Here is a 13,752-nt window from a genome sequence, read left to right on the forward strand (position 1 = left end):
TAGATGGGGAATTTTTATGGAATTTTCCCAAAATTCTAAAAATGTTTACCAAAAAATCAAAAATAAGAAGATTCAATTCCTATTAGAGAATCTTACTAATAACCTTTTTATGATAAAAAAAAACTACCATCTTTTTTTAAAAAAAATTAATGGTTATTATCCCTAATTGAAAGAATATTTTTTCCCAAATGAAGAAATTTTCCTTCCAAAAATTTTCCCCCAAAAGTTTCCCGCCAAAAAAATTTCAGACAAAATTTTTCTCGTTTTTGGCGGAAAATTTTTTGGAAGGAATATTCTTTTTGTTGGAAAGAATATTTCTTTCTTCATCATGTATTATACTAAAAGAGGGTAGTTTAGTGATTTTGTACATTGAAGAGAGTATTTTTGAAAATGGACACCCAAGAGAGTATTTTTGAAAATAGACACCCAAAGAGCGTATTTGAAGAAAAAAGTATAATAAAAATGTTATTTGTGCAAATTCTCTTTCCTATTCTCGATATTTTAACTAAAAAGTAGAATGTTTTTGCTTGACAACAAATATTTTAGAATACTATTAAAAAAATATCCAAATTATAGAGAGAAACTAATAAGAAATTAAGTATGGTGTAGAAAATTCTGTAATTTTTTTTTGGTGGAAATGTGAAAATTTAAAACTATCTTCAAATGAAAAATCATATAACATCATATTGTAATTCTGAAAAATGGAATAAACAATAATAACGTGAAATTTGAAAAACGAGAAAAACTAAAACTGGAATTTTTATGTGAATGTCGACTAAAGAGAAACATCCGACAACAATGAGAGGAAAAAAACATTAATTTCGTTTAGTGAAATAGAAGTCAGACTGAAAAACATGTGTTATTTGTAAAGTAATGCGTTTTAGAGCTATTCCAAGAAAATGGCATATATAAATAAAAAGCATGAGAACGTAGATTCCAGTAAAAATTAAGATTCGATAAAATTCATAATTTCATAATTTCATAATTTGTGGGCTTATCGTAGTCCAACTTGATATTGCTTGCCCAACCCATATCTCAGCTCGAGAGGTTGCTGCAAACATAAAGTTATTTGATAACCTCTTCATTAGTCGCGATGAGACACCACCAAACCTGCTGGAAATGTTCACGCTATTGCTAGTGTAAATGGTTGTCTCAAGTATGATATTTATTAAGATTATAACCATTCAATATTATATTTTATAAGATTTTTGTTTCTTATAAAGTTTAGATTTTTATAATATTTAGAATTCTTATAAAATTTAAATATTTGCTATCCTTGAAAATTCGTTAAGTTTATATATATTATCATTATTTTAAAAGTTGTATAAACTTTGACTTTTTAAAAGATAAGATATTATAATATTTAAATATAAATAATATTTTGAAACTTTATTAAATTTAATATCGTATTAGTATTTAAATGTCCTATAAACTTATTTTTTCAAAATTTTAAATATTTATAATATTTAAACTTCTTATAATGTATAAATATTTTAAAGTAATTTTTATTAAAGTTTATATATTATAATAGTTTAAAACTTTTAGAAAATTTGAATTCTTTAAAATAAAGAACCAGAATAACTAGAATAAAACTTAAAAATTTGAATGCTACTCATTCGTATACATAATCATTTCGATCTTTTTTATAGTATGACTATGAACCATTACCCAATTTATTTAAGCGATTTATTCATCGATTGAGTAATATATATTCATTTTTTTTTTGAATTATATCATATGCAAAAAATCACAAATTTATTTATAAATGTATCATCCAATAATTCGAAATAATAGATACAAGTCAAATAAAAGTAAACATAAAATAATATATTTATGTTTAAATTAGGTAAAGACATTATATGAAATTGCTGTTAAAATTTTGGTAACTAATATAAAGGCAATGGCGTTCTCTGTAGTTGTTTTGAAAGGATTTATTTTAGTAATGTCTTTTAAAAATACTATTGTAGATTTGCAAGGTTATACAACATATTTGTACGGTAATTGTAAAGTATTTATATGATTCTATACATGCATAAATGTAGTATGTGTATGATAGAAAAATCACATGTATTTATATCTCACATTTTTAGAGGTATATTCGATAAAGTTTTGGAGGTGAGACATTTTTGAAAAGTAGTGATGAAAAATTGGCATTATTAGAAATATCCCATTTACTAACACAAATATCCGTCATAGATCAAACTAGGTGATATCCGTATTCTTCACTTTTCCGTCGAAATTGTAATAATTTTATATATTTACGTTAACACTTGTTTTAGATGTTTTTTTGTTATCATGTAAAGATTTTTTTGATATCAATAGTTATAACAAAAGAAAAATATTAAAAAAACAAAAAAAAAAACATGTACCTCTGTTTCCAAACCGAGGAAGAAAGTAAAACCAGGACTACTGTAAAACCGGACTAAATAGCCTAAACCGGATTATCATGACCCTGTTTCCAAACAAGATTTTCAATTGTCTCCTTCGACAACACTCAAATCGCAGAGAAGAAGAAGAAGAAACCAGATTCTTCTCCCTCTCTCTTTCTCTTTCTCTCTCCAATGGCGAAACTTACGACGGACTCACCAATCTGCCGGAAAATTGTCCTTTCATTCTTAGATTTTCTCGATTCCGGTAAGCACCACCGCTCACTTTCTACGAAATTGCGTAATCGATTTCACTATTCGTCTCTAGGATTATTGATTTAGGGTTTATCTTCTATGTAATTGTTGTTCTTTGTAGTTGAGGTAGCTTCAGGTGTTGATGAAGAAGGTCTTGAGGTTGCTAGAGAGTGTTTAGGTGAAGCGTTTAAAGTGAATTCAGATTCTTTGAGAGATGATCGTTTGAAACCTGTTTCACTTGTTAATTTGTTCACTTCATTGGATAAAAGTGAACCTCTACAAAACACACCATCAGCACCACCACTACCAGCTGTTGCTGTTGTTACTCAGGATCCTAGTTCCTCCTCAGGTCCTGAGTTTTCGGGTTCTCATGTCAACGTTGATACGAGTAGAGAGCCTATTTTTACTGGTAAATGAGTGGTTTGTTTCATGTGAGTGCTGGATAGTGTAATGTAATGGAACTTTGTTCTGATTTAGGATTATGATACTTGTAGGGACTTCTAGAGATGAACTGTTTGGACAACTCTTTGGTGCGCTTGAGGAAGTACGGTATTTCAGGAATACACCTGAGGGAGATGATGATCCTGCTCAGTTGGAAAAAGCTACAAGAATATTTCATGATGCTGTTAATGTAGGTTTGATTTCGTTGTTAACTTTTATTGAAGGTTTAATGCTACTTGGTAACGAGTTTGGTGATAAGTTTTGTCTCTGTATATCAGGAAATGGAAAAGTCTGGATGTCAGACGTTTGATGTGAAAAGCTTGGCAGAAACATTCAAGTGTCAAGGTACTTGTGATTGCTTGTGTTATCTTGTTAATGTATAATATAATTGTCATACTGAGATCTGAGATCTGAGAACTGAGAAGTTGTTTAACCTGTCTGGTCTTAACAATATGTAGTCAGTCCAAATTTTTTTGGAATCATGGAAGCATTTTCGTTATTCCTTAGTTGTTCTCAAAAGCATATGTTAGAATGAGATCAGTGAAGATCTATCTTTGGGTCCTTGTTACCTCTATGTAACATTTTGCTGCATTTCAGGTAACAAGGCTATGCAGTCCAATCTTTATCTGGAGGCGATCGAGCTGTATTCTTTTGCAATTGCACTGACGGATAAGAACGCTGTTTTCTACTGCAACAGGTGTGTGATAACTCTTCAACTTTTAGTTTTGAGTTCTAGCTCTTTGGTGGTGTGCTTAGATATTATTTCACTTGTCCAATGATCTACTTAACGAAGAAATAATCATTTATCAGGGCTGCTGCATATACCCAGATCAACAGGTGCTCAGAAGCCATTAAGGACTGTCTTAAATCCATTGAGATTGATCCAAATTATAGTAAGGCGTATAGTCGTCTTGGGTTAGCATATTATGCTCAAGGAAAGTATTCTGATGCTATCGAGAAAGGATTTAAGAAAGGTATATATATGTTTTCTTATAATTTATCTGGACTTCTTTGTTAAGTTAGCATATTCCTTTCATAGGATTGATTGCTTTAGAAAAAGGCTAGAACTTTTCTTCTCCGAGTTAGCTAGTATTTATTCTGTGTAACCTCTTTTATTATACTCATGGCAGCTTTGCAGTTGGATCCAAATAACGAATCCGTGAAAGAAAATATAAGGGTCAGTTTTTATTTTTAATAAATTCATCTGCTATAATATGATCGTTCTATGATTTACATGAGAGTCTGATATTGACCTGTGGATAAACACAGGTGGCTGAACAAAAACTAAGAGAAGAGCAGCAACGACAGAGACGTAGTCAGGTAGTTACACCTCTGAGTCTTGAGTAATCATCTCACGGATTGGAAATAAGACGAGAAACTAAAGTTTTGTGGTTTTGGAAAGAGCAGAATACAAGCACAGGTTACACTCAAGAACCGGGAATGGGAGGAGGCCAGGGAATACCATCTCAGTTCTCAATGCCTTTAAACCCCGATTTGATGAGCATGTTCATGAACATGGCGGGAAACACATTCCCGGGAAATCATCCTAATAACGAGGGAGGAGCAGGAGCAGATGGTAACAGAAGTGGTTCGGATGAGCCTGAGATTCATGTAGGTGCAAATATCAACGTAGATCTCGGAGGCACACAGCAAATGCCCGACGACTTATCAGGTGCATTACGATCAATGATGCAGATGTTTGGAGGATCACAGGGAGGCACTGGTACTAATAATCCTCAAGATACGAATGGTGCACATGGAAGACCATCTGGGAATCAACCTTAGAATTCTATTTTCTGATGTTAATGTCTGAGTTTGTGCTACAAAGACTTTGTTAGGGACATGTTATTACAAAATGATGATAAGAGACTATTAGCTTCTTGTTGATAAAACGTTTTTGCAATACATTTGAAATCAAAATTTAACTATCAGATACATACAATATTTTGGATTCAGCTAGTAAATATGCCATGAAACAAAAGGCAAATTGTTTTTACTATACAAACTTAAAACCCAAACCAACCTTATCAAAATCAAAACAGTACCAAGCCGATAACAAAACACTTAACCAAAGATCTAAATCGGATACTTTGAAGAAGATGTCGAGCAACGGCGGGTATATACAGTAGTTGAATTAAGCGCTCACAGCAAAGCGACAGCAGAAGAGGGTTGAAGCGAACGGATCCTGATATCGTACTTTGTAACACTACGAGTCCTAGGCGATGTCGGATCAGAGTTTTGTGTAACAAGTGCATACTCAGGAGGAGCCTTTTCCTGAGAAGCATTGCCGATATAGTTATTACATTTGCGACAGAGAAGCTTCGTTCTGCGTTTGAATAATCCCCAGGAGTATCTGGAGAAGTGAGGCATGCATTGGAACTCATCAACTTGACTAAATCTGCCTTCATCAATGTTGACGAATGATATGATTCCACTCTTCATGGATTTACCGTACTTTGATCCGATCGTTGACGTGATTCGATTCGTGGAGCTCAGGTTCAGTTCATACCCACAAGATCCGCAACTGCAAGAAAGTTCAAAACCCATTCGTCATCATTATCTTAAAAAGCACAACACGAAAACTGAAGATCAATGTTCTTAAGACAACAACCACGTTTCACCAACCTTAAGACAATTATATTATACACTAAAAAAATTCAAATAACAATCACCATTATCATAAATAACACAACAGCAAAACTGAAGATCAATGTTCTTAAGACAACAACTACGTTTCACCAACATTAACAAAATTCACATAACAATCAATCACCATCAAACACTCAAAACCCTAAAACCAAAAAGCCTAGATTAAGCTACAAGATACAAACAATACAACAACCAAATCAAATTGATTACTCTCCTCAAGCTAAACAACATCAACCTATTTCAAAATCTTCCAAAGAACACAATTACAGAGACAAAAGGGTTCTCACTCAACGCAGATTTTTTACAAAAAGAACAAGCTTTTTGATCTAAGTATCAACAACACTCAAAAACCCTAAAATCAAAAAGCGTAGATTAAGCCAGAAGATACAACAATACAACAATCACATCAAATTGATTACACTCCTCAAGCTAGATATGTAAATCATCAAGCTATCTCAAAATCTTCCAAAGAACAGAACACAGTTACAGAGACCAAAGGGTTCTATCTCAGTGCAAATTTTCAACAAAACTCAATAAAAAAAAACTTGAACCCCTACTTCGTTTTTGTACTAATTAGATACAAAAACAGTCCTGTCAAAGCAAACCTAATCTAAGTAACAGAACCCTAAAACCAAAAAGCCTAGATTAAGCTACAAGATACAACAATACAACAATCAAATCAAATTGATTACTCTCCTCAAGCTAAACAACATCAACCTATCTCAAAAATCTCCCAAACAACACAGTTACAGAGACCAAAAGGTTCTGTTTCAATGCAGATTTTTAACAAATAAAAAAAAAGCTTTTTGATCTACGTATCAACAACACTCAAAACCCTTAAATCAAATAAGCCTAGATTAAGCCACAAGAATCAAAATCAAATTGATTACTCTCCTCAAGCTAAACAACATCAACCTATCTCAAAACCTTTCCAAGAAACAGAACACAATTACAGAGACCAAAGGGTTCTGTCTCAATCCAGTTTTCTAACAAAAACAAACCTTTTGATCTAAGTATTAACAACACTCAAAAACCCTAAAATCACAAAAGCCTAGATTAAGCCACAAGACACAACAACACAACAACCAAATCAAATTGTTTACTCTCCTCAAGCTAAAAAAACATCAAGCTATCTCAAAATCTTCCAAAGAACACAGTTACAGAGACCAAGGGTTCTGTCTCAATGCAGACTTTTAACCCAAAAAAAAACAAGCTTTTTGATCTAAGTATCAACAACACTCAAAACCCTTCAATCAAAAAGCCTAGATTAAGCCACAAGATACAACAATACAACAACCAAATCAAATTGATTACTCTCCTCAAGCTATCTCAAAATCTTTCCAAGAAACAGAACACAATTACAGAGACCAAAGGGTTCTGTCCTAATCCAGATTTTTAACAAAAACAACCCCTTTGATCTAACTATCTACAACACTCAAAAACCCTAAAATCACAAAAGCCTAGATTAAGCCACAAGAATCAAAATCAAAGTAACCTGTAATTAACATGTCTCATAGAAGAAGATGACGAGAAAGATGGAGAATAGAAATGGTTTCCACCAAAACGGCCGTCGTTAACACCCACCGACGCCGATCTCTCCATCGTCGCTGAGATCACTAAAAAAACACCTGAGATGGGTAGAAACTGTCTGGATCGAGACAAAGGTTTTGGAATTAGGTTGATTGAAGAAGAAACGTGTCCCAATCGATTCGGGTGGGTTTGACTTCTCTTATTCTTTGTTCTCAACTTCTACTTCTCTCTTTCCCACGACGACCAATGTCGTGGTCGCTGTTTCTAGTAACGATCGAATTCGAAGTAGTCAGAGATCTATTTTTTTTTTCTCTTTTTTTTTTTTAAATACATTTATGATCTATGACCTGTTTTGGTATTTTATTTTAGCATTGACCTGCTGGATTTTTTAAGGCTCCAAATGATAATTATACCGCACTATAAAACCGACCGTAACAGTATTGTAATAATGTCAAAATATCTGCATATATTTTCGTTACTATTTGAATCGCACCGCATTTTTCCGCAGTAAAAAACGCAGTTACCATTCAGTGTCTTAGTTTTTTTTTTTTAAAAGACATTTTAGTTGACTATTAAAAACTGTGGATAACTCACGGAGTTTTAACCAAATTCACTTATGTAAAAAGAAGAACTAAATACAAACTTTAGGAACAATGCTATCAAATTTCATTACCTTTAAAAACCTATCATACCAAGATCTCATGATTATGCTTTTTTGTCTTATACACCAAAACAAAGCTTACTCTCATTCTCACTAGTGAACGAATTCTCTTTATGCAGACAGCAAGAAAGGAGATTTCCTCTTAAACATAGTAATTAAGATTCTTGGTTTAATTAGATTAACAAGGATTTACCAACTGACATTAATTAAATCATGCTTTGATTTAAGAAATTGTTCAGTGTAGTAAACTAACCGGAATTAAACCGATTTCACCACAATATTATTATATAAAGTTGAATTTTCAAAATTAGTCATTAACAAGATCGTGATACTTGTTAATTAAATTGATAAAATGTCGACATTTGTCAGAAAATTAGTGGTAAGAAATTATATAAATTAGTTTTCTAAAAAGAATATTTTCAAAATAGAAAGAAGAAAATAGAATTTCAAGAAATTTAACAATTACTTAGTAGTAATCCTAAAAGAAAAAGATAGTAATTATAAAATAAATTTATTAATATAATATTATAAAAATTAGGTTTAAAGAAAGAAAAAAATTAACAAATAAAGAAAAAATACAGTCAGTTAGTCAACTATAAGTTAATCTTAGAATATATTTGCATTATCGTGAATATTATATAATATTTAAATATTTTGAGAATTTTTGAGAAATACCCCTTTTGGTGTACCCTTTTTAAAAATACCCCCTTTATCTATCCATTTTCAAAAATACCTCTTTTTAAATATAAAAAATTATAAAGTTTTATATAGTTTATAAGGTACTTCTATATAATAACAATTACTGGGAGATTCGATACAAATATTTTAAAATGTTTTAAATAGCTTTAAATCGTTTTTATAAGTTTTATAAGGTTTTTAAAAGGATTTATACGTATTTTATAAGGTTTTTATAAGCTTTTTATAATTTATTTTTACGCTATTTATGAAAGGTATATAAATTTTTATACACATATAAAGGTAATTTGTGTATATATTTATAAGCTTACACACATACTTGGATAAATTTCAACATTTTTAGTGGGTTTTTTGATAAAGTTTGAAAAAGGGGTATTTTTAAAAAGAGGTATATGAAAAGGGGTATTTTTGAAATTCCCCCAAATATTTTTGTTCAGTAAGATAATTTAATTAAGTTAGTTATTAACATGATCGTGACATGTGTCAATTGTATCGATAAAATATTGACATGTGTAAATTCAAGTTTTATGTCGATTATTTTTTTACATGTGTGTATTATTTAACAAAATTATGTACATGAGCCACTCGAGTTCCCAAATACAACTAGAAACAAATCATAGCAAATAAAACAAGAGAAAACAGTTTCCGAATACAACTTCTGCTTCTCTCTCCCCCACGATGACTAATGTTGTGGTCGCTGTTTCTAGTAACGATCGAATTCGAAGTAGTCAGAGATCCAATTTTTTTTTTTCAAATACATTTATGATTTATGACCTAATTGTTTTGGTCTTTTGTTTAGTATTGACTGCTGGATTCTTTAAGTTTTTTTTTTTGTAAAAAACATATTTGTTGTCTATTAAAAAACCTTTTAAAAAATTAAATTAAATTAAAACAGATTTATCTAAATTTTGACATATGTAACAAATAAATTTAAGATATTATGATTACTTTGGGTATTTAGGTGTAAATCTAATTGATATATTTAAAATTATAATTATAATATTGGATAAATAAATGCTATTAATATTATATATTAAAAATATTATAGATATTTGTATATTGTTTGGGTTTTATGGGTGCCCATTCGGGTAACGGGTATTACTCTAACCCTAACCAATATAAAACCCAATAGGGTTATTTAGACATACTCGTACCCTACCCGAACCGGTTTTTTCGGGTCTGGTTCCGGGTTGGGTATTCGGGTTCGGTTTTTTTGCTCAGTCCTAGAAGTTTTATGTCGATTTTTTTTACATGTGTAATTTATTTAACAAAATTATGTATATGAGTCACTCGAGTTTCCAAATACAACTAGGAACAAATCAGAGCAAATCAAGCAAGAGAAAACAGTTCAAATCTTTTATGTCTATTTAGGTTTAAAATAAAGAGTAGTGTATTTATATAAGATTATTTATCGGTTTAAATTTATAAAGAGGGACTTGCAAAAATAATTTTTTTAAGTTACTCTTTTGTACATATACCCTCTCTTGGTGTTTATTTTCAAAAATACTCTCTTATATGTACAAAATGACTAAATTACTATCATTTAGTATAATTCATGATAAAGAAAGAAAATTCTTTCCAACAAAAAGATTAATCCTTCCGAAAAATTTCCCGCCAAAATTTTTCCGCACATTTTGAAAAAGTATCTATTTTAAAAAATACTTTGGATATAATATTCTTACATTAGAATATTAATTTTAATTTTATATTGAAAATAAATATTCCATCTAATAGACGGGTCTTAACTCCTAATCTATATTAGAAAATATAATATTCAATTAATATTGATTTTTTTGTTAATGTTATGATTAGCCAAATTTTAACACATGCAAATTTTTCAATTCATACGTGAAAACATAAATTAATTAGAAAAGATAATAATTTTATTGGTATGAATCTTTATTTATTGATGAAGATATTTGTAAATCTTTAGGGAGGATTTTTAGATCTAAATATATTATAAATTTTTGTGTGTGTAATGATTTTTAAAATTTGAACACATGAAACCTTAAAAATGAAATATAAAATATAATTTTTTAGGTATGAATTTTCTATTATTTGATGAGAAGATTTGTATATCTTTAGTTTTGTTTTATTTTATAAATTTTAACTCATTTAAAATTATAAACATTAGATAAAATTTACACTAACTTTGAACCCGCATTTTTACGCGAGCTCTTATCTAGTGATGTATACAAACCCAACTATTCCATTATTTTCTAGAACACAAACGATACAATAACACTATAAATATAATGTGGAGTACATTTACTACTTTTACCTTAATTATATTTGGATATGTAATTATAACAACTTTTTAAAATATAGAAACAATATCATTCCCAACAAAATAAAACGTCCACTAGAGCATTAACACTTTGTAACATATTTATGTATTTAATTTTCTTTTAAAAAACATATTTATGTATAGAACATATATATATGATGTCTCTATATTGCTTTTGTAACTTCACCGGGAAAATCAAGCTTAACAATATATATTTCATATACATATTCTAAGATATTCTACAAAAACATAATGAAAACAAATGTTTTGTTTTTGACTCTTCTAATTTGTATTTCTTCATGTAAGTTTAAATTTTGGAGTAGGATATTTGTATTTCTTTCTAAAATCATTATTTAATAATTTTGAATATTTGATAGGTACATCGATATTTATGAAAACTTCTAATTCAAAAGCGATCAAATCAGCAGCGACTCCTCCAATTAGTTTTGAGTTAGGTGAAGACATACATATTAAACCGTCACTAATTTTTGGAGAAAGAGCTTTTTGTTATGACTGCGGAAAAGCTTGTCATCGAAGAAATAGACTACTGGGTAATTGTAAAAATTTCATATGTCGTTGCAGATACACTAAACTTCATGACTAAGACAATGTAATTTGATGATTTGATTTATGAATAAACTATGAAACAAAATAATTTATGAAAAGTCTCGACCCATTTTTTTTAATTAATTAATGATCTCACTTTACTAAATAGCATGCATAATTAACCTAACCATCAATCATACAACACTAAGCAAACCCGTGGAAACAGACCAATATCAATATACCAAATAACCAACAATTCAACAATGTCATATAACAATAGTCAATAACCAACAACCTACGCATTAGTTCTAAAAGCAATATTCTAAGAACTAACATCATAACATCTGCCATAACAGAACAATCACAACACCGAACGAGTGGCTTAGATCATCCTCCTCCTCATCATCATGATACCACAATTACACTTTGCATTTACATGCACCACAAACAAAAAGATGTGTAAGTATTACCAAGAATACTTAGTGAGGCAATACTCCCATCAACTGGGCTATACACACAAGCGATAAGCCAACACAAACAAGAAAGAAGCAAATCATGCATCGAAGAAAACATATCAGCTGCTTGCTAAGGACATTTATAGATCAACACCCTCCTAGTGTCGGTCGACACTCGCATTCCACTAACTCCAGAACACCTTTAAGGTGTCGATAGAACACCTTTAAGGTGTCGATCGACAATCTTCTTTAGTTTCGATCATTACCCACTTGCAACACATATCATTGGTGTTGACCGATACCCGCCTAGTGTCGGCCAAATTTGTTTTGAAAAGACCCTACCCATGTTTTATATAAATATAATTAAACATCTCATACCACTTAATTAACCACAACCAACAAACCAACATGCACCGCAAAAACATACCAAACCAACTCCAATTAATCATAATAATAATTAACCTTAAATTTAGGAACAATAATTTAGACTAGCAACATAGCATGCGTCTAGATAAGGTTCCCACAACAATAAACATAACCAGAACAATAGTTAAAATGCCCGACCATGTTTCTAAAACTATGACCGCATGACATACAACAACACTACCTCGTCCGAGACCAAAATTTCGATAAACTTTCGGCAACTATGCAATTTCCCACAAAATTTTCCAACACAGATCGATTCCAGCTAAAAAGATGCAGCAGATAAACAACAACAACAACAACAACAACAAGAATCAAGCTAAACTTATTTGTACCTTTTCCACTAACGAACCAGAATCACGAGTTGGACGCACTAGAATCCACGAGACTCCTCGTAAATCTTTCCGATCCAATCCAATGTCTCAATTCTCCTTTGCACGAGATTCCAAACACAACTTCCACAATCATTCAACCATTGATTATTCAACCAACATCTCTCCTCGGTGCTTAGTCACTGAACCTACTATCCCCAGATGACTAGGCATGAAGAGATATGTCTGAAACCCACATCACACCGAACATACTCACATATCGCAGACCAGAAAATCATATCGTACTGATGTGATAATTTTTGGTGGTTTGAAGCTCTTTTTCTTAATAACCTTTGGGTCTTAATTCGCTACTATTACTTGTGAATATGCATTTATCATGTAATTTAAATTATATAGCATTTAGAGTCCTAGAATTGCATATGTATTGCATTTGGTGTTGATTTAGGTACAAAAAGGGACAAATGAAGCTTAATAGGAAAAATGAAGTTTTGGATCACAAAAAATGTGTAAAGAAAAGCTCAAGAATTTGAGAAACCACATGGACAAGGTTGAAGAACATCAAATTAAGAAATTTGGGTCGAAACAAAAATGGATTGGGAGTTATGGTTAGGAAGTTATGAAGATTTGGAGATCAGAAATGTAGTAAAGCGAACCAGATCCGATCCAGTTCGAACCGGATCGATCTAACTCGGACCAAAATCTCTTTTTAATCAGTTTTTTACATTTTTGTTTACCAAGCTCGGTTATCTAAGTTCAGATTGGATCTATACAATTGTTGTTGAATCTTTTGGTGAATTGGATGATTAAACTTTATTTTTATTTTGTAATTTCATATTTTCTTGTGTTTTTCTCTTCTCGTTATTTATTTTGCAGTTCTCACCATGATTTATTCCATAATCATGTGTTAGTAGACCTAATCAATGAGTTTTTTGGTTAAAGGTAGATTAGGGAGTTTTGATGGTTAGGAATTGGTTCTCAAGATTAGTAATTAAGGTATCTATCATTAGCAAATGGATTTGTGGTTAGGATTTGATTGGAAAATTAAATTCCTTAGCTTAGACATTTCATGCACACAAGGTGTTTGATGAAATGTCAATTTCAATCCTGAAGA

General features: G+C 31.0%; 3 protein-coding genes across 3 annotated transcripts; 2 read left to right on the top strand and 1 right to left on the bottom strand.

Annotated features, from left to right (window-relative positions):
• The first annotated feature begins 2,507 nt into the window (after positions 1-2,507).
• On the top strand, positions 2,508-4,990 carry LOC17882871 (small glutamine-rich tetratricopeptide repeat-containing protein). The gene is made up of 9 exons (XM_006287726.2): positions 2,508-2,634; positions 2,743-3,030; positions 3,116-3,252; positions 3,341-3,407; positions 3,660-3,759; positions 3,873-4,036; positions 4,193-4,239; positions 4,332-4,382; positions 4,470-4,990. The coding sequence occupies exons 1-9, from the start codon at positions 2,562-2,564 to the stop codon at positions 4,845-4,847; spliced, it is 1,305 nt and encodes a 434-aa protein (XP_006287788.1). The 5' UTR covers positions 2,508-2,561; the 3' UTR covers positions 4,848-4,990.
• LOC17881059 (uncharacterized protein At4g08330, chloroplastic) lies at positions 4,970-7,543 on the bottom strand. The gene is made up of 2 exons (XM_006288750.2): positions 7,207-7,543; positions 4,970-5,586 (listed from the first exon to the last, which is right to left on the bottom strand). The coding sequence occupies exons 1-2, from the start codon at positions 7,311-7,313 to the stop codon at positions 5,205-5,207; spliced, it is 489 nt and encodes a 162-aa protein (XP_006288812.1). The 5' UTR covers positions 7,314-7,543; the 3' UTR covers positions 4,970-5,204.
• Positions 7,544-11,137: 3,594 nt separating this feature from the next.
• On the top strand, positions 11,138-11,489 carry LOC17883685 (defensin-like protein 210). Its single transcript, XM_023780306.1, has 2 exons — positions 11,138-11,186; positions 11,263-11,489. The coding sequence occupies exons 1-2, from the start codon at positions 11,138-11,140 to the stop codon at positions 11,487-11,489; spliced, it is 276 nt and encodes a 91-aa protein (XP_023636074.1).
• Positions 11,490-13,752: the final 2,263 nt, after the last annotated feature.

Source organism: Capsella rubella, unplaced genomic scaffold, assembly GCF_000375325.1.
Source record: "Capsella rubella cultivar Monte Gargano unplaced genomic scaffold, Caprub1_0 scaffold_6, whole genome shotgun sequence".
Taxonomy (NCBI): domain Eukaryota; kingdom Viridiplantae; phylum Streptophyta; class Magnoliopsida; order Brassicales; family Brassicaceae; genus Capsella; species Capsella rubella.